Genomic DNA, 27,855 nt, shown 5'->3' with positions numbered 1-27,855 from the left:
TGTATCTGTACGTCAGGATAGAACTTTGAGAAGATCTTTGTGTAAATTACGTATATCATTACATAATTTTAATGTTAACAATCTCAGAAAGAAAAATGTACAAGATAAAGAAAGTAGTTTATGCCGTTATTGTAATGAAGGCTATGTTGAGGATGAGTTTCATGTACTTCTCATTTGTAAATATTATCAGTTTCTTAGAAATAGATACCTCCCTATGATTTCAACTATGTACAAAGATGATCAAACTGATGAGAAATTTGTTGAACTCCTGCAATGCAAATACAATATCATCTCTGTCAATATTCCTGAAGAAGATTTTTGAAATTAGACGTTAATATTTTATGTAAACTTATTATTACCTACACGTGACTGTACAATGTTGATACAAAAAAACAAACACTACTGTACTATAGGTCATATGGCCTAAAATATTGAATAAACTTCTGTTCTGTAAAGTGGCAGTGGGGTAGCCTATAGTGGTTAAAGTGGCAGTGGGGTAACCTATACTGGTTAAAGGGGCAGTCGGGTAGCCTACAGTGGTTTAAGGGGAACTAGGGTAGCCTACAGTGGTTAAAGGGGCAGTCGGGTAGTCTACAGTGGTTTAAGGGGAACTAGGGTAGCCTACAGTGGTTAAAGTTGCAGTGGGGTAGCCTATAGTGGTTAAAGTGGCAGTGGGGTAGCCTATAGTGGTTAAAGGGGCAGTGGGGTAGCGTATAGTGGTTAAAGGGGCAGTGGGGTAGCCTATAGTGGTTAAAGTGGCAGTGGGGTAGCCTATAGTGGTTAAAGGGGCAGTGGGGTAGCCTATAGTGGTTAAAGGGGCAGTGGGGTAGCGTATAGTGGTTAAAGGGGCAGTGGGGTAGCCTATAGTGGTTAAAGGGGCAGTGGGGTAGCCTACAGTGGTTAAAGGGGCAGTGGGGTAGCGTATAGTGGTTAAAGGGGCAGTGGGGTAGCCTATAGTGGTTAAAGTGGCAGTGGGGTAGCCTATAGTGGTTAAAGGGGCAGTGGGGTAGCGTATAGTGGTTAAAGGGGCAGTGGGGTAGCCTACAGTCGTTAAAGCGTTGGTGGAGAGACCGATGCTATGAATCAACTTAGTTGTAGAAGCGCACATAAAATACAGATCTAGGTCAGGTTACCTGAGGCTTCAGGCGCGTCTCTTCCCTAACTGTCCCAGTATGAGATGAATGTCAGAGGGTTCGAAAACGGAGCATTCACATTGTGTGTCCACTAGTGAGGTTGTGTGTCACAGTGTGTGTCCACCAGTGAGGTCGTGTGTCACATTGTGTGTCCATAAGTGAGGTAGTGTGTCATAGTGTGTGTCCACCAGTAAGGCTGTGTGTCACAGTGTGTGTCCATCAGTGAGGTTGTGTGTCACAGCGTGTCTCAACAAGTGAGGTTGTGTGTCACAGTGTGTGTCCATCAGTGAGGTAGTGTGTAACAGCATGTGTCCATCAGTGAGGTTGTGTGTCACAGTGTGTGTCCTTCAGTGAGGTTGTGTGTCACAGTGTGTGTCCACCAGTGAGGTAGTATGTCACAGCGTGTGTCCACCAGTAAGGCTGTGTGTCACAGTGTGTGTCCATCAGTGAGGTTGTGTGTCACAGCGTGTCTCAACAAGTGAGGTTGTGTGTCACAGTGTGTGTCCATCAGTGAGGTAGTGTGTAACAGCATGTGTCCATCAGTGAGGTTGTGTGTCACAGTGTGTGTCCTTCAGTGAGGTTGTGTGTCACAGTGTGTGTCCACCAGTGAGGTAGTATGTCACAGTGTGTGTCCACCAGTGAGGTTGTGTGTCACAGTGTGTGTCCATCAGTGAGGTAGTGTGTCACAGCGTGTGTCCATTAGTAAGGTTGTGTGTCACAGCGGGTGTCCATTAGTGAGGTAGTGTGTCACAGTGTGTGTCCATCAGTGAGGTAGTGTGTCACAGTGTGTGTCCATCAGTGAGGTTGTGTGTCACAGCGTGTGTCCACCAGTGAGGTTTTGTGTCACACTGTGTCTCCACAAGTGAGGTAGTATGTCACAGTGTGTGTCCATCAGTGAGGTTGTGTGTCACAGTGTGTGTCCACCAGTGAGGTTTTGTGTCACTCTGTGTCTCCACAAGTGAGGTAGTGTGTCACAGTGTGTGTCCATCAGTGAGGTTGTGTGTCACAGCGTGTGTCCATTAGTAAGGTTGTGTGTCACAGTGTGTGTCCATTTGTGAGGTAGTATGTCACAGTGTGTGTCAATCAGTGAGGTTGTGTGTCACAGCGTGTGTCCGTTAGTGAGGTTGTGTGTCACAGTGTGTGTCTATCAGTGAGGTAGTGTGTCACAGTGTGTGTCCATCAGTGAGGTAGTGTGTCACAGTGTGTGTCCATCAGTGAGGTTGTGTGTCACAGCGTGTGTCCAACAGTGAGGTTGTCTGTCACAGTGTGTGTCTATCGGTGAGGTAGTGTGTCACAGTGTGTGTCCACCAGTGAGGTAGTGTGTCACAGTGTGTCTCCACCAGTGAGGTAGTGTGTCACAGTGTGTGTCCACTAGTGAGGTTGTGTGTCACAGTGTGTGTCCACTAGTAAGGTTGTGTGTCACAGTGTGTGTCCACTAGTGAGGTTGTGTGTCACACTGTGTGTCCATTTGTGAGGTAGTATGTCACAGTGTGTGTCCATCAGTGAGGTAGTATGTCTCAGTGTGTGTCTATCAGTGAGGTAGTGTGTCACAGTGTGTGTCCATAGTGAGGTAGTGTGTCACAGTGTGTGTCCATCAGTGAGGTAGTGTGTCACAGTGTGTGTCTATCAGTGAGGTTTTGTGTAACAGCATGTGTCCATCAGTGAGGTAGTGTGTCACAGTGTGTGTCCATCAGTGAGGTCGTGTGTCATAGTGTGTGTCCGTTAGTGAGGTTGTGTGTCACAGTGTGTGTCCATGGGTTAGGTAGTGTGTCACAGTGTCTGTCCATCAGTGAGGTTGTGTGTCACATTGTGTGTCCATCAGTGAGGTTTTGTGTCACACTGTGTCTCCACAAGTGAGGTCGTGTGTCACAGTGTGTGTCCACTAGTGAGGTTGTGTGTCACACTGTGTGTCCATTTGTGAGGTAGTATGTCACAGTGTGTGTCCATCAGTGAGGTAGTATGTCTCAGTGTGTGTCTATCAGTGAGGTAGTGTGTCACAGTGTGTGTCCATAGTGAGGTAGTGTGTCACAGTGTGTGTCCATCAGTGAGGTAGTGTGTCACAGTGTGTGTCTATCAGTGAGGTTTTGTGTAACAGCATGTGTCCATCAGTGAGGTAGTGTGTCACAGTGTGTGTCCATCAGTGAGGTCGTGTGTCATAGTGTGTGTCCGTTAGTGAGGTTGTGTGTCACAGTGTGTGTCCATGGGTTAGGTAGTGTGTCACAGTGTCTGTCCATCAGTGAGGTTGTGTGTCACATTGTGTGTCCATCAGTGAGGTTTTGTGTCACACTGTGTCTCCACAAGTGAGGTCGTGTGTCACAGTGTGTGTCCACTAGTAAGGTTGTGTGTCACAGTGTGTGTCCATTTGTGAGGTAGTATGTCACAGTGTGTGTCAATCAGCGAGGTTGTGTGTCACAGCGTGTGTCCAATAGTGAGGTTGTGTGTCACAGTGTGTGTCTATCAGTGAGGTAGTGTGTCACAGTGTGTGTTCATCAGTGAGGTAGTGTGTCACAGTGTGTGTCCATCAGTGAGGTAGTGTGTCACAGTGTGTGTCAATCAGTGAGGTTCTGTGTCACAGTGTGTGTCCATTAGTGAGGTTGTGGGTCACAGTGTGTGTCTATCAGTGAGGTAGTGTGTCACAGTGTGTGTCCATCAGTGAGGTTGTGTGTCACATTGTGTGTCCACCAGTGAGGTAGTGTGTCACAGTGTGTGTCCACTATTGAGGTTATGTGTCACAGTGTGTGTCCACTAGTAAGGTTCTGTGTCACAGTGTGTGTCCATGGGTTAGGTAGTGTGTCACAGTGTCTGTCCATCAGTGAGGTTGTGTGTCACATTGTGTGTCCATCAGTGAGGTTTTGTGTCACACTGTGTCTCCACAAGTGAGGTCGTGTGTCACAGTGTGTGTCCACTAGTAAGGTTGTGTGTCACAGTGTGTGTCCATTTGTGAGGTAGTATCTCACAGTGTGTGTCAATCAGTGAGGTTGTGTGTCACAGCGTGTGTCCAATAGTGAGGTTGTGTGTCACAGTGTGTGTCTATCAGTGAGGTAGTATGTCACAGTGTGTGTCCACCAGTGAGGTAGTGTGTCACAGTGTGTGTCTATCAGTGAGGTAGTGTGTCACAGTGTCTGTCCATCAGTGAGGTAGTGTGTCACAGTGTGTGTCCATAGTGAGGTAGTGTGTCACAGTGTGTGTCCATCAGTGAGGTAGTGTGTCACAGTGTGTGTCCACCAGTGAGGTAGTGTGTCACAGTGTGTGTCTCTCAGTGAGGTAGTGGGTCACAGTGTGTGTCCATCAGTGAGGTAGTGTGTCACAGTGTGTGTCCATAGTGAGGTAGTGTGTCACAGTGTGTGTCCATCAGTGAGGTAGTGTGTCACAGTGTGTGTCTATCAGTGAGGTTTTGTGTAACAGCATGTGTCCATCAGTGAGGTAGTGTGTCACAGTGTGTGTCTATCAGTGAGGTAGTGTGTCACAGTGTGTGTCCATCAGTGAGGTAGTGTGTCATAGTGTGTGTCCGTTAGTGAGGTTGTGTGTCACAGTGTGTGTCCATGGGTTAGGTAGTGTGTCACAGTGTCTGTCCATCAGTGAGGTTGTGTGTCACATTGTGTGTCCATCAGTGAGGTTTTGTGTCACACTGTGTCTCCACAAGTGAGGTCGTGTGTCACAGTGTGTGTCCACTAGTAAGGTTGTGTGTCACAGTGTGTGTCCATTTGTGAGGTAGTATGTCACAGTGTTTGTCAATCAGTGAGGTTGTGTGTCACAGCGTGTGTCCAATAGTGAGGTCGTGTGTCACAGTGTGTGTCCACTAGTAAGGTTGTGTGTCACAGTGTGTGTCCATTTGTGAGGTAGTATGTCACAGTGTTTGTCAATCAGTGAGGTTGTGTGTCACAGTGTGTGTCCATCAGTGAGGTTGTGTGTCACAGCGTGTTTCCATTAGTGAGGTTGTGTGTCACAGTGTGTGTCTATCAGTGAGGTAGTGTGTCACAGTGTGTGTCCATCAGTGAGGTAGTGTGTCACAGTGTGTGTCTATCAGTGAGGTTTTGTGTCACAGTGTGTGTCGATCAGTGAGGTAGTGTGTCACATTGTGTGTCTATCAGTGAGGTAGTGTGTCACAGTGTGTGTCCATCAGTGAGATAGTGTGTCATAGTGTGTGTCCGTTAGTGAGGTTGTGTGTCACAGTGTGTGTCCATGGGTGAGGTAGTGTGTCACAGTGTCTGTCCATCAGTCAGGTCGTGTGTCACAGTGTGTGTCCATCAGTAAGTTAGTGTGTCACAGTATGTGTCTATCAGTGAGGTAGTGTGTCACAGTGTGTGTACATCATCGAGGTTGTGTGTCACAGTGTGTGTCCATCAGTGAGGTAGTGTGTCATAGTGTGTGTCCGTTAGTGAGGTTGTGTGTCACAGTGTGTGTCCATCAGTAAAGTAGTGTGTCGTAGTGTGTGTCCACCAGTGAGGTGGTGTGTCACAGTGTATGTCCATCAGTGAGGTAGTGGGTCACAGTGTGTGTCCATCAGTGAGGTAGTGTGTCATAGTGTGTGTCCGTTAGTGAGGTTGTGTGTCACAGTGTGTGTCCATGGGTGAGGTAGTGTGCCACAGTGTCTGGCCATCAGTGAGGTTGTGTGTCACATTGTGTGTCCATTAGTGAGGTTGTGTGTCACAGTGTGTGTCTATCAGTGAGGTAGTGTGTCACAGTGTGTGTCCATCAGTGAGGTAGTGTGTCACAGTGTGTGTCCATAGTGAGGTAGTGTGTCACAGTGTGTGTCTATCAGTGAGGTAGTGTGTCACAGTGTGTGTCCGTTAGTGAGGTAGTGTGTCATAGTGTGTGTCCGTTAGTGAGGTTGTGTGTCACAGTATGTGTCTATCAGTGAGGTAGTGTGTCACAGTGTGTGTCCACCAGTGAGTTTGTGTGTCACAGTATGTGCCCAGCAGTGAGGTTGTGTGTCACAGTGTGTGTCTATCAGTAAGGTGTGTCATAGTATGTGTCCACCAGTGAGGTTGTGTGTCATAGTGTGTGTCCACCAGTGAGGTAGTGTGTCACAGTGTGTGTCCATCAGTGAGGTAGTGTATCATAGTGTGTGTCCACCAGTGAGGTTGTGTGTCACAGTGTGTGTCCATCAGTGAGGTTTTGTGTCACAGTGTGTGTCCATCAGTGATGTTGTGTGACAGAGTGTGTGTCCATCAGTGAGGTAGTGTGTCATAGTGTGTCTCCACAAGTGAGGTCGTGTGTCACAGTGTGTGTCCACCAGTGAGGTCGTGTGTCAGGGTGTATGTCCACTAGTGAGGTTGTGTGTCACAGTGTTTGTCCACTAGTGAGGTTTTGTGTCACAGTGTGTGTCCATCAGTGAGGTTTTGTGTCACAGTGTGTGTCCACCAGTGAGGTAGTGTATCACAGTGTGTGTCCTTCAGTGCGGTGTGTCACAGAGTGCGTCCACCAGTGAGGTTTTGTGTCCCAGTGTGATTCCATCAGTGAGGTAGTGTGTCACAGTGTTTGTCCACCAGTGAGGTTTTGTGTCCCAGTGTGATTCCATCAGTGAGGTAGTGTGTCACAATGTATGTCCATCAGTGAGGTAGTGTGTCACAGTGCGTGTCCATCAGTGAGGTTTTGTGTCACAGTGTGTTTCCATCAGTGAGGTAGTGTGTCACAATGTATGTCCATCAGTGAGGTAGTGTGTCACAGTGTTTGTCCACCAGTGAGGTTTTGTGTCCCAGTGTGATTCCATCAGTGAGGTAGTGTGTCACAATGTATGTCCATCAGTGAGGTAGTGTGTCACAGTGCGTGTCCATCAGTGAGGTTTTGTGTCACAGTGTGTTTCCATCAGTGAGGTAGTGTGTCACAATGTATGTCCATCAGTGAGGTAGTGTGTCACAGTGTGTGCCAATCAGTGATGTAGTGTGTCACAGTGTGTGTCCACCAGTGAGGTAGTGTGTCGCAGTGCACTTCCAACTTCCAATAACAGTGAAATTACACACCATCAGAGACCATATACAGGTATATGATCTCTGACACCATGAATGGACAGCACTCCTATATTGGAGAACTCGCAATCACTAATGCAACTGAGCTAAGCACACGCTTAGAAATGCCTCTGAAACAGTATATCAGTGAACAGACAAAAATGGCTAATTGTGTTTGTTTGTTGTAAGCAATATTCTATGGTGGCCGAGAGGGGACATCGCTTTCTCGCTCTATCGCTTTCTCGCTTTCTCGCTTTATCGCGGTTAAGCAATATCCCCTCTTGACCACTACAGGGGCCGCATGTAATATCTGCGGCAATTGGGAGGTAATGTTGAACTTTTCTCACTATATGCTTAAAACATAATTTAACTGTACAGACGTAGGTGATTTTAAAACAATCCACCGATTTTTGCGTAAAATGTAATTGATTGATTTACGGCCCTATTCAGTTGTATGTGACCATGACGCCGAAAGCGCGTGGCAGATCATGGCGATACGCTCTAAATAAATCAGGTTAATATCTAAATATATACTTTTCAAAAGAAGTTAAGAAGACTATGGTTAATTAGTCATGGCTGATTGTTTTGCAAAAATACAATCTTATAATTGTTTGTGTTCTATAACTTGTTTTCGGTAGTATATGATGTTACAGTGTGTCATAAGGTTGTCCGTAAATGTTCTTTTTGACATTTGATGTATGTTTAACTTGAATTGTGTTTCTTGTCTTGTGCAAATCTACAAATATATGTACTTGCATATAGTAATTTGATAAACACCGCTGTGAGTGAGTGAGTGAGTGAGTGAGTGAGTGAGAATGGTTTCACGTCGCTTTTAACAGTAATCCAGTAATATCACGGGTAACACCAGAAATGGGCTTCACACATTGTACCCATGTGGGGAATCGAACTGGGTCTTCGGCTTGACGATCGAACGCTTTAACCACTAGGCTACCCCACTGCCCCCATCGCTGTGGCGTTACCACAGTTGATATGTGTACTTGTGTAAACTACACATATGGAGAGACATAATTAGTGTGGCCACAAAGTTAAGGTTGATAACAATATGAAATGCATTACTATGATTATCTATAACATATATTAAATCAGCTATCATTATAATATATGTATATCTTAAGTATAGTTTTGTCAAAATTATGTGTGAGTGTGTGAGTGTGTGAGTGTTGTGTGTGAGTGTTGTGTGTGTGTGTGTGTGTGTGTGTGTGTGTGTGTGTGTGTGTGTGTGTGTGTGTGTGTGTGTGTAAAATGGATAAGATAACAAAATAACTCACATCAGAACGCACAATTGTTAACCATACAGTTTAAATGGATAGAGAATTTAAATTTAATTCCCGATGACAGTTTGATCGAAAGTCATTATAAGAAACGAGTTGTTTAAAAAAATATATTTACAACGCATTTCATTTCTATTGTCCAAGGAATGGGGTTACGGGTTGAAGACGCTCTCGAAAGTCGTATATGTGACTTAAGGTAGAGACATATATCTAATTCATCTGTATTTTGTAAGGGAAACATAACTGTGTACATGTATGCATAATGTACATGCAACTTAATGAACACAATTGTGGTCCCGAAATCGGACGAGCACATATTCGTCTTCAATTCAAAATCTAATCACCGAAAAAAATAATTCTTTGGACGTTGCAAACAATAAAAACTGGCTAATAAAACTGACATATATGATCTCCTTTTTATCAGTTTTAAGTTTGATGGAGGAATGGGGGCGATACTATGAACAAAATGAAAATATAAACAGTGACTATCTGTATTTTGTGAATCTTGCTTATTTATTACACTACAAGAAAATATGCAAGCTAAACGAGAAAAAATTACTTGTGTATTTTGTAACATATTTATCTACTACAAGATGTTAAAAAAATCTAATCATAAGAGGCAAAATAGCGGTGAGAATTACAGGATCACTAAATATCAGGAAAAATATGTCCGGCATTATGGGAAATATCGCTTTCTCGCTCTATCGCGTTATCGCTTTCTCGCTCTATCGCTTTCTCGCTCTATCGCTCTATCGCTTTCTCGCTCTATCGCTTTCTCGCTCTATCGCTTTATCGCTCTATCGCTTTATCGCTCTATCGCTTTGTCGCTCTGTCGCTTCCTCTAATGAATAACCATAGTCATATGAAGGAATCGGGTGGTCTTTAACTTCTTTTGAATAGTATGTTCTATAAATCTTGAAAATAACGTTCGAGTTAATTATAAATGCAAAAAAATAAGCGTAGACTTAATTACCGTATTCGACGTAATAAGCGCCCGGGGCGCTCTCAAAATTAGAATATTATTTTGGTGAAAAAAAAGTTGAGTTGAAAGATTAATTTCGTGGTTTATGCTAACAGCCTGAAATGTTTATGTACGACAGATATATTTTTCCCAAATTTAATTGCCCATAATTAAGTGTGCATATAACGAGTGCGTATTATACGCGAATCAATAAGTCTTGTGTACATTAATCAATCTGAAGGGGTGCTAATTGGGATTGTTCACTAGCCAATATATTAGCAAATATCGCCGTAGGCATTTATTAGAGCGGGGCGCTTATTACGTTGAATACGGTAATTGTACTTTGCATTTATGTCTCAGAAATGACTGTTGATAAGACGGCCTCACTGAACACGTTGAATAGCGGAAATACCAACTTGAATATAAAACCAATCAACTATCTATTTCCACATCACGGTAACTGAGAACAATATGTCATCCAAAAACTAGAAATTACATAATGGACATCGAGTAGTATTACCATTGCTTGGGTGAGGACTTCCACTTTGATGACATCTACTCCGCAAACAGAATAAACATTGATATAAGCGTTGTTTTTAGGAAAACACTATTGCTTTTTAGGAAGTACGTACTACTCAGCGCTATTGAGCGGTGTGATTTGCTATTTGTTTTGATAACTTGACCTGGGGGCGGGGGATCCAATAGCTATATAGGTCCATAAATCAATCAAATTCTTTTTTACGCAGAAATACGTGGATTGTTATAAAAGCACATGTGTCTGTACTGTTAAATTATATTTAAGTAGTAGTGTGAAAATTTCAACATTCCGTCCATATGTATAATTTGAAATGCGACTGGAAAAATCTCAGCTCTCTTTTATGATTAAAACCCACTTCACACACACACACACACTGAGGACAATTCATTAATGTTGTTTTACGTATATACTTTTTATCGTAAAGAAACACGTAACGCATGCGACCCATTTCGTGGCCAAGAGGGAATATTGCTATACCGCGAGAAAGCGATAGAGCGATAAAGCGAGAAAGCGAGAAAGCGAGAAAGCGATGTCCCCTCTCGGCCACCATACTATTCCAGCTACATGACGGCGGTCTGGACCTTCAACAAAGTCAGCGAGCCTAACCACCCGATCCCGTTGGTCGCCTCTTACGACATGCATCTACTGTTAAAAACAGGTTCAATGCAGCCAGCCAGAAAGCAAGACATCCTGTGAAGGGTGTGACCCTAACAGTTTACCACAGGCGGCAACGATTGGGATGGGCTAGGCATCACCAGGAACTCGTTGTGCACCAATGTCGTTACACCATGTTTACAATCCCATTTACAGGAGGCACACGGACATTGGATTGGCCGGCTAGGTCCCCTGACGTGTCCCCAATGGAGCCTCATTGGGACGTTCTCGGGCCAGAGATTCAGCATCCGCCAACCTGGCCCAGCTTGGGGTGGCTCTTCAGGCAGAATGGCGGGCAATACAAGGGGCAACCATAAGCAAGTTACAGTAAACTACGGTTATAACGAACTCAAAGGGACCACAAATTCTAGTTCGTTATAACCGTAGTTCGTTATAAGCATATATTCAGAATATATTCAGCAAATGGCCAGGACTTCAAAAAGCCAGTTTATTATATCCGTCAGTTCATTATAAGCGTGTTCGTTATAAACGTATTTTACTGTAATTAACAGTATGCCATCACGGTGTCATGCATGTGTCGCCCAACATGGTGGACACACCAGATATTTATCTACACATTTATTTTACAGACATTTATAGTCATTACTTCTTCACTAAATCTTCATCAGTTGCCTTATTTCCTGTCGGTAGTATACATTAAGAAAAAAATAAACAAACTACATCAGAGAACATTATCACATATAGACCCTACTGACATTTGTTCAAAATTGGCACGGAGGATTATCATCTTTCCGTCATCTTAGTAATCACAGCAAAGCAAAGTCCAATTTGCAACCAGAATTGTATATATCTTCTTCACAAGATAAGTCCCTTATGTGAGAGCTTACCTTAAAACTTGATTATCCTTAAATAATTTGAATGAAATGTCAACGTTTATCGAAGGTCGGTAGATTGTAATCCTTATGAGACTTAATGCGCTAACTGTGACCACGGACTTGTATAATACAAACTGCAATGGCTACACCTTTTTCTAACAGTCAACATGGAACACTTGGTTGATCGAATGGTAGAGTGGTACTCAATATCATCTCGCTTCGCACAGAAATCGGCTTCATGGTATGCAAGAACTTGGTTCGTCTTTGTGTAGGAAGAACTCCATTTTGGCATTGTACAGGTGAACTCTTCCTCATGATTTCCTACACAAACATCCCAAAGTTGGAGTCTATCAAAGAACTTCTGAAGGTCCCCAAATGACATCACAATTTTGGGAAGATCCGTCCATATATCATGTTCTCTGTCAATCACAATCTTGTGTACAAGCAGAGAGGGAACTAATGATGATCTTATGTTCATACACAATTTGACTGTTGGAGACTCTCCATGATAATGTTGGACAAGCTGGATGTTATCATCAGTTATCCTTGAAATTGTGAAGTCGGACAATGCATCAGTATGGCTCTTGATGTCATTCTTCAAAAATTGAAATAACTGAAACCTTCTATCCCTCCATAGTTTCTCGACAAACTTGTCTAAGTCCACATGTGATTCATAGCAGAAAACTTTATGTAAAATGACATGGAACCTATTAGCGGAACTGCAGTCTGAATCAACTTCTTCTGGTTCTTCAGTGGAAGTGTTGTTGTGAGTGCCTGATCCATGTCCAAGGTAGAAGGCATCCCAGGCTTCACTCCATTTAGCACCAAACTCATCTTGTGAACTGGAACAAGATATTTAGAATAATATATCATCTCAATTGGATTGGCACATAAAATTAATAAAAATTATTTAAATGTGACAAAAATGTTATATCAATTGGCTTTACTCTAGGCTATTACAAGCAGCTACATAAAAAACATCGCCATACAAGTGCAATACCCTGGAATGTGGCATGAAACCCAATTTTACCTCACATACTTTACAACTAATGTAAATGATTAAATTTAACAACAATCAATAAAATGTCCTTAAATCAACTTGATATATTTTCTATATTTTGCAAAAGGCATGTAATATACCTAGAAAATAACAAACCTTTCCACAATTACTTGATCATCTGTTCTATGATGGTTCACTTGAGCATGGCTGTGGTCTCTGTCCAATGAAGTTGTCACCTTTGAAGATTTTCTTTTATAGTGCTTCTTTTTCTGGCCAATACCTGGCATTTTCTTTCGGCGTGGCATCTGTTAATGGAATATAATGCACCTGTTTTATCATTTTTCATGTTAATTCAACAAGAATGTACTCATGGGGACATGTAGCAATATTTATTGACAGTTGAAACCTATAATTATAATATAAAAACATACAGATCCTATTATTGCAGAAAAAGTCTTGGATATAATTATTTTACCAGTTAGTGAATTACACTTCAGAAATTAGGAACATGAAATATGGGCTGAAAATATAATGTGCTATGAATCATTTCTTTTCTCCAACACCTACCCATGTGAAACATTATTTGAGATGAAATGTATGTTTCAAGTGGGAATTTATAGTAGATTTCCTTATATTTTAAGCTAAATTATAGCTATATTTTGTAACATTAATTACAGAGTATTTAACAAATGTTTCGTAATTACAAAACCGCATAGTTGCTTATTGGTATATAAGGTATTAGTTTGTAATTTTTTGGGGAAAAAATATCTATCAGAATAAAAGTTTTAGCACGCCCAAATTGTGCGTGTGTGTAAAAATTTCCGAGTTTTGTTGCATAAACATCGATTTTCATGGACTCGTAATTCGTTGTGAAATAACATTATCAAAGATGTTCTTACACATAACTGCTGTACAGATAGCATATGTTCAGCACACCCTTGTAACTAAGGACTTTATTGGATGATAACGAAGGAGTTAGCGAAATAAAACAGCCAAATATCACGATTTCACTTGTCTGCAATCTTGGATGCAAGACGAAAACAATGGACCGGTGTGCACATTTCTAAAGACAGTTGAAACAAAAATAATTACTTTCAGAAGTCTTATTTCGTCTCTAATACCATTACACAATATATAAACAAAATATCCACTTACCTTTCAAGCGAAAAACACTGGAAATTCGGATTTTTTGGAGCGATAAGCGGACAAAAGTTGAAGAGCTGGTGAGTGAATCTACCCATGAGCCTCGGCGATGACCCCCGGCAGAGGTGGAAAAACAATCGCCGGTAGCGCGGCGTAGATGACCTGAGGCTATCTGTTGCGTTTCCTATCCAGGTTATATAGGTCCGTGCTGTGACAAAGGGGAAATATACTGAGAAACAAAAGACACCATACCTATCAGTTGATTTTACCATGTGATTGATTTTCAATTGAAAATATCTCAAGTTAGTGATATTATATTCAAAACATGAATTGTACTGACGCTTCGTCAGCACTCAATTACGTCTACGCAGTTATATCATATTTTTCACTACTCTCCATAAAAATATGTTCACGTGATCAAAGAACTGTATCTTCATATGTCTGTCCGGATGACAGTAATTAGTGCTTTTGAGAGCTTGGTTTTGGAATCAAAGTTGTGTCTGGCTTCGTGGATGGAGCGTCTGCTTGGAGAGCGGGAGGTCGATGGTTCGATCCAATGGCCTCATACCAAAATGCGTTAAAGGACAAATGTACTTAACATAGAAACTATGAAGGTTTAATAGTTTAGGGCATGCTTATCAAAAATGGTAAACCGAAGTCAAATGTGAAAAAATTAACGGAAATGGCGTAAAACAGACGAAAACAAAATGAAAAAATAAATCGTCACTCAATCGAAATTATCCGCCACTAGGGTTAAAACGTGTCCTCCGAACATCTGTTTGAGTATCATGTGCACAGCATATGCCAAGAATTAGTAACAACACAGAAGATTTCTCCATTTGTCTACTCAGGGGATTAATCCCTGACAGAGTATTTGTGATGTAATCTCTAATCTCCGTGGACAGCAGGTGGTTTATGTTACCCAAACAGGATGTTAGTCATAAAAAGTAACTAGTTACAGACATTAATTGCTATTTTAATTATGCAGAATGTCAAGATCAACACATGCAACAATTATGCAATGTTGTTGTCTAGTCTGTGATTGGTCCACTTACTGCGTTTGAAATATACCCCAATACAAAAGTTTAAAGATGCTATTTGTTGTTGCCATGCCTGCCTAATTAACATTCAACAAGTTATGAATTATGCTCCGGAAATAAACACGACCTTCATTTCCACATACGTCTTAATCCGGGTTCGTATTGGTCTTCAGAAACCCATGCTTGTCGTAAGAGTCGACTTACGGGGCTCGATGACGAAGTCATCTTATCCAAATTTCGTAGATTGATGTTCATAATCTCTATCACTGGATTGTCTGGTCTGGACTTTACATAATATTGCAGGAATATTGCTGAATGCTGAGTAACAACAAACAAACAAAAATACCCCTACAACCAACAACCAAATACAACAATGCATTAAACACTGTTAAACGTTATATTGAGTTTAGGCTACGGTACAAAATATAATGACAAATGTCAACATAAAACAATAATATGAAATCACGGAGAATTATAATACCACACCAACACAAGGGTTGTTGTAGAAATATAAATACATGTATACATTTGTACATTTCGGGAAAATAACTACCAATTATGTCTTCAATAGTCACTGAAGCGTACGTAAACTTCCTAGCAAGACGTGCGTGTGAGGTGAGGTGAAATGGGGTTTAACGTCGCGTTGAAGATTATTGCACTTATATAGCGACGTGCATGTACGTGTGTGTGTGTGTGTGTGTGTGTGTGTGTGTGTGTTTCTGCTTCTACTGGTCCGTACTGATGCCGATTTATAGTGCTAGCTCACTGGGGTACAATGCCGCAGTTTAACATGAATACCCCCCTCAGACACAGCATACTGACTCCAAGCCGTCCAGTCCTTGTTTTAGCCCCTTTATGCCGAGTGCCAGTCAGGGTAACAACAAGTACCATCTATTAACCATCTATTTTGGTATGACGCGGCCGAGGATCGAACCCCGGACCTTCCGCTCTCCGGACGGACGTTCTACCACTTGACCACGGAGGCGTGTAATGAAGATATCCTTATAATGTGGCGAAATATCTCATATGAATACTGGAATTCAAGACATTTAAAAAAATATATACTTAATATTTTTCATAAATGCACTCGACAACACATTTCACAATAAAACAAAAGATACAAACACACTTTGCACAATAGATAATACATGTATTAATTTGGCATTCAGATACCCCTGAACTCCAAAGTCCCAAAGTATCCTTGCCAGATAACATGACTGTGATTGCAGGTGCTTGTTGAACAATGCAACTACGTGGCGACGTGGGTTTAGGGAGGTACTTGCATCAACATTGGGTATAACGTCCGCTGATGTTTCAGCATTTTGGCTATAATCTTACATTCACCTTCGCCTAATACTCGCAATTGTCATACTAATGCATTTGTTGACATTGATTTGACATTCATTCTTTTAGGTTAGATATGACAGACGGACTTTCAAATTTAACTAGGCGGTATTGTAAGTTGAAGCCACAAATTTATAATACTGATAAATAAAATGAGACAGACAGACAGAATGACTTTATTCAGTACTTTAGACCCTAAGCCAATAATACAAAGAAGCTGGAAACATATAATTAAATGTACATGCTGAATAAACGACTGGAGTACTGTACACTTAATGTTACAGGGAGTGAGTGAGTTTGGTTTTATGCCGCTTTTAGCAATATTCCAGCAATATCACGGTAGGGGACACCAGAAATGGGCTTCACACATTGTTCCCATGTCGGGAATCGAACCCGGGTCCTCGGCGTGACGAGCGAGAGCTTTAACCACTAGGCTACCCGACCGCCCCTTATGTTACTGGGATAGATGATTTGCTTCTAATCTTTACGATGTGACAAAGGATTGTAATCAAACATTTAATGATATCAATATTGTCGGTTGACATTTATAAGTCTTAAAAAGGCTTCAGTTATTGGTGGATTGATGGGATGATTAGCGAAACATTCTCTTCTCGCTTTGGAATAGCTGTCACATATCAACAAGACATACATATATAATCCATCCTTAACATAATCAAAGCCTCTAGCATGTCTGAATAACAGAAGCGTTAAGTCAGCGAGCCTGACCACCCGATCCTGTTAGATGAAACCAATGCCTGTGTCTCTGTGAACTACCAACTTCAAACTTTACGACGTACAGATGTATATCACGCCATTATCACCCACTAATATTCACCGTCAAATGTTGTTAATGCTTAAATAAAACAGTCAATCACCGCGAGTTGATAAGTAGCATTCAATCTGTAAAAACAATTCATCCAAATTTTCAAACTTAATTTTTATAACAAACCAAAATGTTATAACATCACCAACTTTCCGTGGGATTCCAGATGTGAACACCACCTCCGTGGTCTAGAGGTAGAGCGTCCGCCCCCGCCCTGTCATACCAAAAGACGTTAAAACATGGTACTTGTTGTTTCCCTGCCTGCGCCCGACAGTAAGGGGCTAAAACAAGGACTGGTCGGCTCGGTGTCAGTATACTGTGTCTGAGTGGGATATTCATGTTAAACTGCGGCATGGTATTTCAGTCGGCTAGCACTATAAAATCGGCATTAGTCCGGACCAGTACAAGCAGCCACACAAACACACACATGCATACACGTCGCTATATAAGTGCAATAAACTCTATTTCACAAGATCTGACCAAGTAAATTTGAAGAAAATTAATATACGCGGTTATTCCGATCAAGCACATGCAGTTGAAGATAACACTGCTATCTCTCACTGGACGTGGCACACACCATGGAAGGATGCACATTGGCTGGCAACTTACTTGTTGGATCCCTCGTAGACCAACAATTAGTCTCTGAAAATAGTTAAATATATTTTGGTAAATAGACCCTCTTTTTAATATGTAAAAGGAAGGAGCCAGTCTCTTCATTTTCATAAATCCAGTGTCTGAAGTCCTGCATGGTAGTGTCGGATATATTTATATTTCAGCGTGTATGAGGGACTAGCTCATCGGAACATAAACGGGAACGCCGTGGAAATATCACTTCACGTCAAAAGCTTCCTGATTCGTCTCTATAATTAGGAAAAGAATATTATAAAATTATTTTCAAAGTAGAACGAGGTTATCTTAAATTTAACCGCGCTAAACTGATTGTAATTGAAACCGCAGTTGTTTCAATCAGATGTTGTTATTGTGATTTGAAACCCCATAGAGATGGCAATATTAGCACTAAAGTACTCACGGAAATGAAAAAAAACTGTTTTTTCGATCTCAGATTTTAAATAAATGCAGTTAATATACAAAATATATAAATATTCAAACAACTCAATTAGTACTAATTGGGCCTTGGCACAAATACAACGTATCAAAGGTCTTTTTACAGGTAAAAGTGAGTACAAATATGAACAAAACAGACTATTGTGAAACTGAGCATAACCAGGTGTTAGTAGATCAAGGTGATTGTCCATGACCTATGACACCTTGACGACAGGTGAAAACAGGTGCTTGAAACCCACGTGCATGTGATTTGTCAGTGGTTAGTGATTTGTGAGTGGCATTATGGGATAGTGAATCACTGTCAAAATATCAGAACGTAAAAGTAACATATTCCCTTCTCAAACAACAACTTACATGTCATTATTATTATGTACATAAATATAGCTGTTATTTTTATTGTTGTTTTGATAACTTTTTTCCAGGCTAATTTGCAGTTTCCCAATAGCCTGTTTCTGCCATGTCAATTTGGACTTAGATTTATATTTGAATGTTGAAAGTGCCTACAAATTACCTCCTGTAAAGTACATTTTGTATTGAGCACTGAAATAAAACTAGCAAATCCAGACTAGTACTTTTCCAGTTGTTTTGTTATTTCGTATTTACATCTACGTAATGCTTTGTGTCGATTATTAAATACAGCAAAACATTTTTTGTTTTCATTTCCATGAGTACTTTAGTTCTTACCAGTTTTCTTAATGTTGAAGGTATCCTGAAGGCTAGTAGAATTTTAAAACATTTGCGAGGGGTATTGCTATGTGTTATCTCTATTTGGACCAGTTGATGTTCTTGGTTAATTTCCATCCCTGGATTATACCTCTAAACACATACACATATGCCTTCTCCTTGTCAGTCTTACAGTCCCTGAACCATATTATTTTCTCTTTCGCCAAGCCCTTTTTGTAACGTTAAACTGAATGAAGCTAGTCAAGAATTTCTTCAGGCTCCGAATCTCGCATCTCACTGGGTGACTAACGGGATCGGGTGGTCAGGCTCGCTGACTTGTTTGATGCATGTCATCGTATCCCAATTGCGTGGATTGATGCTCATGATGTCAATCACTGGATTTCTGGTTTATTTACAGACCGCCGTCATGTAGCTGGAATATTACTGAGTGAGGTGTTAAACAACAAACAAACAATGTCCTTTTCTGTACTCAGGCACTTAGTCCCACCTAACAGCAAGCGTGTATTCAGTTCTGGATATCCATGATTTCGCGATTTTTTCAGGTGAACAATATTGACGTGCTTTTGCGTGTGTTTGTGACGGGTGCCACTGATAGGGTAGAAGAATACGCTCATCTTTTCGTGAACGCCTGGTATCATCAGTGTTTGATGGCGATTCATGGGCGCAAGCTCATGGTGTGGTCAGAATTGAAAATCGACTCTGCTTTTGGCAGAGGTTTCTTATGGATAGTGACAGAGTTTTGTGGCTGGACATCACCTGTAAAGTAGGTCAAGTATGTTATTTAAGGATACTCATCAAAGGGTGCCGGGAGAGTGGGACCCCTTTAAGGACACGTGGTGCATGTTAGTTCTACAATAGGAAAGACTTAACTATTCTCCGTCACCGATTCTTTTGTTTCACGTTGTCCTTTGTGTGGTCTGTCCTCCACGGCTGCTGGACAAAAGAACGTGTAGACTTAAGAATTGGGTTTGACTAAACATTACAAACGTAATCAAAACGCCGAAACACTGCAAACGTAATGCCCAAAGCAACGATGATACATGTATCAAAGCATCACAATTTCTTGTTTGTTTCAGTTTTAGCCACCATCAAACATGTATTTTCTTTTACCCGGCAGTTTACAGTCAGAAATGATTTTACAGAAATAATAATTACAAGAGCTCTTTCGAGAATTTCTATGCGAATTTGTTTATCTTGGTACTATTCATACACACAATCCACATTGATAGTAACATGACCCGTAATCCAAGAGGCAAACAAAATGGCTCCTGGCAATGAAGTTCATGAATAAATGCATGTTGTATTTTTTACAAATGTTATTTTGACAAAACAATTACTTGATGACTACTTCATACTGACATTTAAAAAAACAAAACAGAAATTGTGTCAGAAAATTTTGTTGTTGCTATAAGTGTTGAAAAAGTCGCCTTCTGGCTTAGCAATTTCGGCTGACCTGTCCCTCTTTGGGACTAACGTGTGCGAGTGCGAGTATCTAATGCGAGTTTTTGGTATTCATAAAATCTGTTTTTGTATTGATATGATTTCATTTTTATCTTTGACTGCTTTATTTATATACGTCGAGGTGTCAGAATATCTGTACTGTTCATCCCTCTCCAAAGGACCAGAGCAAGTCCCCCCATTCCGTGCCATACAGTGACCTCGAGTGGGAGATGGGATTCAGTTTGAAATATTTTCACATGGGTGTTTCACAAGTCCAGTCACAATTATGCAAGACAAACATGTAGATTGTACACTGTGACTAACAATAGTGGCGTGTTCGTTAAACAAACACAGCCACTTTGTTGCCACGTTTCCTATGGACATACTTGAGTGGTCGCATCATCCCCATCGCGATTCCAGCGTACAGTAAGAACGCCGAGCGGAACCCGATACGGGAGGGGGGCGGAGGGGGGATTCGGGAGGCAATAAAACAGGTCAAGATACGAAAGGATGTGCTAGCTCGGTACCGACATCAGCAACGTGGCAGAGAAATCGTGGCACTGAAAGCAGACGAACGAACGTGGAACACTCTCAACTTGAACACTGAACATGGATGCTGCACCACTACTCTCTCTGCTCTTGTCGGCCCTGCTGTCTTGCTGCTATGTAAGTGTATAACATTGTTTAATATGGGTGTGTGTAGGTTAAATGTAAGCAGTTCATGGACACTGCTCCACGCTATGCTTCTGTATGCACTCAAGTCAGGCTGCATTCCTTTGTCGGGCTTGTTGCACTGGGTTAACTGCATGGTGACTCAAGCAAATATTCACTCTAAACCTGTGTACAGACTTTATTATAAGTTCCAGGATTGCATTCCACGTAGGATATGTTTGTATAAGCATATTTCAACCGCTGTTGAACTTGAGTTGCTTAAAAGAGTTTCGTAAAACTTTATTTTTGTCAAATGTTTCAGTTTTTGCAAGCATAGGATAGTGTCCTTTCCATGTATTGTATTTATGTAGTTTTAAACAGATGTATTTTGGAGGCAGACATTTGACGTATAACGAGGAAGTGTGTAACCCATTAACCCTTTGTGCGTGGCAACTGGCGGCCATTTTGAATTTGGAACCATAACCGGTTGTGAGATGCAATTGGCATGTCTTCCCTCGCTGATTCAGCACAAGTGTTCAAATACATGGCCTAGTTAACCCTTACAACTGTAGATTTAATGCATGATATTATGAGGAATCTTCAAAACGTTCTATGCAGTTACTCTTGCTGACAGGGTCACTCTCGATCGGTTTATTATCGAAATGTACCCAGCATGCACTGGGTACAAAACGATATATCGATAACTAGACCCAATCCGTATTTTATAAGTTTCAAAGCATGGTCATGTATCTATATTGTGGTGCAGTTCGTTGAAACGTTTTATTAATTAAAGTTCATCAGTATGCCGTAAACAACCCATCTTCCCGAGGCAAGGGAATTAACTGACCCTTGCCTCAGGAAGATGGGAAGCAACGCAAATCTGTGAATAACTCGATATATCGTTTTGTACCCGGGTACATTTTAATGATACACAAACCGAGAGTGACTCTTGTGATCTCCAGATTTCTCGATCTACACCACCGTTTATATTCCTCAAAATGTAATTAACTGTTTGCTCACATCAGCAGGTTCCTCGTAGAATAAACCGGTTCCTCTCTATCGTTAACGCAGCAAATATGCAGTATATCAATATAAACATTTCGGGGCAGTAACCCAGTCCATACACGTGGGCTGAGTAATACATGGCGACCAGATGCTAAACACACACAACAGGTGGTTACTCTCTGCATAGCTGTTCCGGGTTTCTTCATGCCCCCCTGGTCTGTAGTTGCGCCATGGTGACGTCACCGCCAGATGGCCAGTCTGTGGCATGGTGCGTGTCTAGGGGGGGGAGGGGGGAGGGGGGCATACTCGGGAACATGGGGTTGGTTTAACGCAGCTTTGAGCAGCCGTTTGGTCATGTGAGGGTGTGACCCCTTTGGTTGGGAGGACAGGATGATTAGGTACCAAAAACGATAATTGGATCAATCGAAACTAGTTAAAATTAACGATCCTGGAAATTCTGAATGAAAATATTTTAAGATTCGATTTGTAAAATTATCTTATGATCTATAAAAAATAGAAGAAAAGAGAATTTCTTCATTTTCGGATATCCCTGGATTTTAAGAATAGTAGACTTTCCCAAAGTGTTGTAGACATGCTTGGGATTTGTGGTTATTTTGTGTTAAGGTCTGTACAATAGACTATTCCGAAACTAAAGGTCATTTCTTTAGAAAACCTGCACGAAAGAACTTATTATTTTCTCCCCAAATCTAGTTATTTTGCATAAATCACTTTTAGAAATGAAATGTGAACAACTTTGATTGTGGCGTGGTACTTGTTTCATCACCATTACTACTATCGTTTTATCCAATATCTTCAGGCAGGGGAGACAACTGTGACTCAGAAGGTGTACTTCGACATTGCTATCGGGGGTCAGTCTGCCGGGCGGATCGTGTTCGGCCTGTTCGGAGAGACCGCTCCCAAGACTGTGGACAACTTCTTCACTCTTGCCACTGGCAGCCTCGGATTTGGCTACGCCGGAAGTAGCTTCCACAGGGTCATCAAGGACTTCATGATTCAAGGTCAGTGACAATCTATGTCCAGTGTTGTCTATATAAATATATTGTATTCGAGCCCATGGTATTTGATTGGCTAAGCAAGCAATTTATTGCCTATGTTCCCATAAACCGAAAAAGAAATATGCCACGCCCACTAGATCCACAGGGTCATCAAGAATTTTATAGATTTTTATTTAATTTTATTTAAATTTATTGAAAGTGATTCCATGGTATAAAGCAAGCAATTTGTGTTTCCATAAACCGAAAAAGTAATAGGCCACGCCCTCTAGCGGTCTAGTGATTATTGATTCGATGATAATAGGGTGGGCGGGACTAGGGTTGCATCATTACGCAGTACCGGATAAGAAAAGTACAACTTTATGGATACAGTCCATGCACAAAACACTGCAATCAACAATACGAAATCAGTGACAATAACGTTTAATTGGCATCAGGAGTTGGTGAGTGAATAAGAAAACGTACAATTTTATGGATAAGAACTTTAGGTTTATTGCATTTATCGACGTTTCGATGTAGATTATCACACTGGAGAACGAATCAACATCGAAACATTGATAAAAGCAGTAAACCAGAAGATTGCACATAGTGAATATGTTAAAGATATGTACACTTGCCCGCGATATGTGTCTCTACATCTTTAAACTTTAACTTTAAACGTCCAGTTTTTCCTTGCCGAACTAGGCTGGTTTTATGGAGTTAGATCAAAATCACAGTCCAATCAAAATCGCCCAACGAAATCGAAATCCGGTTCGTTAACTGTCATGCAGATTTTAGGTCGATTGCAGGATTTGCAAAGCACGTGCACCGCCAAATCGTTTTCAACAGATATTATCCAAATCTTTTCATGTTTTTAATCAAGTAGCTCACGTGATTTGATACACTTCGCGATGTAAGACCCGTTTTATCACAATATAGACCTTGATTATCGATCAGATCGTCTTGACTGGGCGCCGCCATTTTGTGCAAGTAATACGAGAGGTGGAATCTGATTGGTCCATAAGAGAGGCATAGAAGGGACATAACTCGTAATAGCCACTGGTGGCGCTATGATCGAGCCACGAAATTCCAGCCAAGTTCGGCAAGAGTGGAAACTGGACTTTTAAGAGTCAGTTAATTCCCTTGCCTCGGGAAGATGGTGTCTCTATGGAGTATGTAAAGATGTGTCTTCCTGCCTCACCATGCATATCTGTACTTTCAGGTGGCGACTACGACAAGAAAGACGGCTCCGGCATCAAGAGCATCTACGGGGGTTACTTCGACGACGAGAGATTCACCCTGAAGCACTATGGCCCTGGCTGGATCAGCATGGCCAATGCCGGTAAGCATTCGCCGAGGGGAGATAACTCTAATCTAGACAGACATTCAATTATATAATATATTCAAATTTGAGTGCAAATATGGATTTCACAAATCTCTAACTCAATGAACAAATGAAGTTTATAATCATCATAAACCATTTTCTATTTAACTGTTATTTTAATAAAAAAATGATTTTCCTGGGAGAATTACGTAAGGCTACGTATATACATTCCCGTTGGCACTGACACCACGAGCCTCTCCTTTGCAAAGACATTGTTTTCAAGGAATACACCTCGGGGTACCGTTGACTTCGGAACAGATCGCAGATCACAGTAAATGGTGCTTTGGTGCAAATATTTGTACGAGTATCACTTGTTCCCAACTTGATTCAAATAAATTTTCGGCTGGCTACGTCACTGTTACTTCGCAACTTCGAACACACAATGACCGGTGTGAATGGGAGATGTAAACTGAATTTATTTAGGCCACGCCAACTAAGAAACTACTGTTTCCTGATTGGCTGATAATAGAATGGGCGGGGCTTGTGTTGCTTTATTGCGCTGAACGATGTCACCTATTTCGTTAGTTGTCTTCGGTTTTGTGTGTGTCAATCATACAATAAGCAGCCTGTGAAGAACTATTGTTGACTATATTTATTTTTACGAATTGACTTCAATATGTTTTACGTTTATGGAGATATAAACGTAAAAAACTGGTGCGCACTTTCTGCACACCGGTCTTTACGTTTATATCTCCCTAAACTCCCAAAAATATGTCGAAGTCAATTCTTAAATGTTTCCGGTCATGTGATAAGTGTTAGCATTCGTCACCACTCGCCCCTTTCCGTAACATGCACAACAAACCAAACAGAATATTCGTGTAACTACAGTAAACTACGCTTATAACGAACTGACAGATATAACGAACTTATTTTTAGTCCCGACCATTTGTTGTATATATGCTGTATGTATGCTTATAACGAACTACGGTTATTACGAACTAAAATTAGTGGTCCCCTCGAGTTCGTTATAACCGTGGTCTACTGTATAAGTACTTTGGCCAAGGAACCTCTCCTCAACACATATGTGTTGATGTGTGTATAGTTTGCATCTCAAAATGTCTCAAAGTAAAACAGTCATAGTCGTTAAGCATACTGAGTAACAACTGGTTGTAAATGGCAACAGAGTTAGGTAATATAACACTTACAAAGCAAAGGGGGATATCTTACAACAAGTTCACATTTGTTTCGTTATGCACGTTTGCCAATTGAAAAATAGACACGAGAGGGGCACATCCGGGCTCCCCACACGTAGACTGTTCATCGCCTCTGTCGAAATGACTGACAACAATCTTTCTGATAGGTCAAATATTGAATTGATCGAATTGACTGATTTTCTTATTGAATTTCAAATGAATTGCATGATTCCTCTCTAATGCATTATAAATATTTTCAACGTGTTGAGTAGTCCTGTGCCATGAATATATATTAATAAACATTTTTACTAAAAGCCTAGGCAAGTCTAGATTAGACTAAACCAAGTCTAGTTTCCTAACGGCATAGGAGGAAAATTTCTTTTCAAAGAAGTAAATTACAATTATTTTAAAGAATGCTGATGTCAACTGTTACTCTACGTGTGCAGTCTCAACCTCATGACCAATCACAACTCGTATTTCACAGGTCGTAACACCAATGGCTGTCAGTTCTTCATCACCTGCAAGCCGACCCCATGGCTGGATGGAAAACACGTCGTCTTCGGCAAGGTTCTTGACGGCATGGACGTAGTGGAGGAGATCGCCAGCGTGGCCACCGACGACAACGACCACCCCTTAAAGTCCGTCATCGTGTCCGAGTCGGGAGAGATCGCACTTGGGGAACGATTTGACGTATCCACAACGTACAATGCGGCATAGGATGCTGTGGGCTTGAGACCGTCCAAGATTGAGATTTGTGTTCATGTAAAAGCTTGTAAAGATGTTTAAGATGGTGTTCGGAAAAGTTATGAGAACTGGCAGGTTTCAATACCTAAGAGATATCTGAACGTCATGCGCACAATTTAGACGAAGGTGAATGCCACAGAGGTCAGCAGTCACGGCATCGTCACGAAATTAACCTGATTAAAACTTAAAATTAATTCTGCCAGCATCAAGTTTTCTGCTTTCAAGTATGTTTTATTATTAGATCCGATGTGATGACGAAATGAAAACAGAGAGACACCCCTAAAAATGGCGCAAAATATCGTTCTTGATAATCAAAAAATGTTTGACCTTGTCACTCAAGGTTTTGGTGCTATGTCCTTCATCAGTGAAACCAGAGAGTCTCAATTTTACCACCCTCGATTATCCAGTGACTTATAGTATATGCTACACTGGATAATCGAGGCTACTATTTGAATTGTGATTTCTGATGTTTTGAGACACGCAATGATCATGCTTAGGAATTGTCTGCGAGTTTGTGTTTGTATGTCGTGGAGAGTGAGAGGAGATGTGTGTTTCGTGGTAATGTATTTGAAGGCTGTTTATCGTCATTTAGTCATCATGAAAGCACTCTCTGGTACCTCGGAGGATGTGTACCCCCACCATGTCGAGATGTACATTACTACGGGGTGTCAGAGGGGTCAGCTATATCGTAAACTCGTTTGGAATTGAAACATTCCCATTTTAGTCACCCACAGCTTCGTATGTCAGATTATTTACATCCCACGGGCACTTGGGGGGATTTTGAAAATAATATGACCGGAAATTTAATGCTGTTTTTTTTTTTTAAATGAGTTACTGTCAGTTGTAAATGGTTCCTTTTTTGTACGAGTTCACTGCAGACACCTCGCCCTTGATGTTATCTGAGAAACGATCGCCACCACTCGCCTGTATTCGGGGAGTAATCGGCAATGGGGAGTAACCGGAATGGCACGAGTGGTGACGAATAACTCCGACAAAACGCGAGTGAAGAATTTCACAAGTTTACACAGATCAAATCCGTCCTATAAAGTGCTTTAATAATTTGTAAGGGTTTCAGATGCTATTTAACTACAACGGGCACTGAAATAATAATGATGATAAATATTATTCACGATGTATGCTGGAAAGGAATAGACGTTTCTTATATATGTGTGTGTTCCAATAGATAGGTATTATCAATTCGTATCTATATTGTTGGACCAAGTTAATCAAAGGCAGAGAATAGGACATTGTCAGCGTCGATGTAACTTACGTGACATTCTTGTTAACTGAAGACGGGTTCCCAGTAGCAGAGAGCCAATAGGATTTTATGTCCCTTGTAGCAGATAAAGATAATGTTTCAATTCCCACTTCAATGTAGATGTTTTGTGAATTTAGTGAAGAGCCCGCGTATGCCAAAGTATGACTAGATCGTTCGCCGTACTTGTTCCAAAAGTGCCAAAATATTTGATATAATTTTTATGCAAATTATACTTAATTTGAAGGTTTTTGTAATTTCTTTTTAAATACACCAAACTATTTTAATTGTCTAATTTTGAGGTTTTTTTCAACATTTTTAAAACATATTTTTTTATTGTTGTTTATGAGATGATATGTATTGATATTGTGCAATTGAACATTACCATTCTTGTGATATTACAATAGGTGATATTGCCTGTCCGATAATGTTGTTTTGTATGTGTTTTACATTTCAATTTTAAATAAAAAGATTCAACTGCCATTGTCTTTTCATGTTTGCGTTTGTAAATCCGCGTGCTTAGAGCTGCTGCACAGGGGCAACAATACACGCCTATGTATTTACCGGTGAGTGCAATATGTGATTCGCATTGCTCGTGCTATCATGCATCTCTGGTTGCCCGGCCAATACTCGATTCTTGACAGGTTGTGGTTGTATTGACTTGGATATTGCTGACTGCGGCGTAAAGTAGCATACACTCTTTTATCCCATGATCATAGGTGTGAGATATTCGGCGTTAGTCCTCATATCACGTACAAAAAGACGTTGAAATATGGTACTTGTTGTTACC

General features: G+C 41.1%; 2 protein-coding genes across 2 annotated transcripts; one reads left to right on the top strand and one right to left on the bottom strand.

Moving 5' to 3' along the window:
• Positions 1–10,966: 10,966 nt before the first annotated feature.
• LOC124134027 lies at positions 10,967–13,697 on the bottom strand. The gene is made up of 3 exons (XM_046498643.2): positions 13,518–13,697; positions 12,519–12,667; positions 10,967–12,204 (listed from the first exon to the last, which is right to left on the bottom strand). Exons 2-3 carry the CDS (start codon positions 12,665–12,667, stop codon positions 11,457–11,459), a joined length of 897 nt encoding a protein of 298 aa, XP_046354599.2. The 5' UTR covers positions 13,518–13,697; the 3' UTR covers positions 10,967–11,456.
• A 6,681-nt stretch (positions 13,698–20,378) lies between these two features.
• Positions 20,379–27,548, top strand: LOC124133964 (peptidyl-prolyl cis-trans isomerase B-like). Its single transcript, XM_046498569.2, has 4 exons — positions 20,379–20,567; positions 22,375–22,576; positions 23,772–23,891; positions 25,551–27,548. The coding sequence occupies exons 1-4, from the start codon at positions 20,511–20,513 to the stop codon at positions 25,781–25,783; spliced, it is 612 nt and encodes a 203-aa protein (XP_046354525.1). The 5' UTR covers positions 20,379–20,510; the 3' UTR covers positions 25,784–27,548.
• Positions 27,549–27,855: the final 307 nt, after the last annotated feature.

Source organism: Haliotis rufescens, unplaced genomic scaffold, assembly GCF_023055435.1.
Source record: "Haliotis rufescens isolate VD_foot unplaced genomic scaffold, xgHalRufe1.0.p SCAF_17, whole genome shotgun sequence".
Taxonomy (NCBI): domain Eukaryota; kingdom Metazoa; phylum Mollusca; class Gastropoda; order Lepetellida; family Haliotidae; genus Haliotis; species Haliotis rufescens.
The sequence above is the reverse complement of the archived record's forward strand: the minus strand, read 5'-3'. Positions and strand labels throughout refer to the sequence as shown.

Bases quoted from the DNA above. Each gene is read 5' to 3' on its own strand.
- LOC124134027 (XM_046498643.2), bottom strand. From the start codon at position 12,667: ATGCCACGCCGAAAGAAAATGCCAGGTATTGGCCAGAAAAAGAAGCAC. The intron at 12,205-12,518 runs GTTTGTTATTTT...ATCTTGTTCCAG, and splicing joins GATCAAGTAATTGTGGAAAG to TTCACAAGATGAGTTTGGTG.
- LOC124133964 (XM_046498569.2), top strand. From the start codon at position 20,511: ATGGATGCTGCACCACTACTCTCTCTGCTCTTGTCGGCCCTGCTGTCT. The intron at 20,568-22,374 runs GTAAGTGTATAA...CAATATCTTCAG, and splicing joins CCCTGCTGTCTTGCTGCTAT to GCAGGGGAGACAACTGTGAC. The intron at 23,892-25,550 runs GTAAGCATTCGC...CGTATTTCACAG, and splicing joins GATCAGCATGGCCAATGCCG to GTCGTAACACCAATGGCTGT.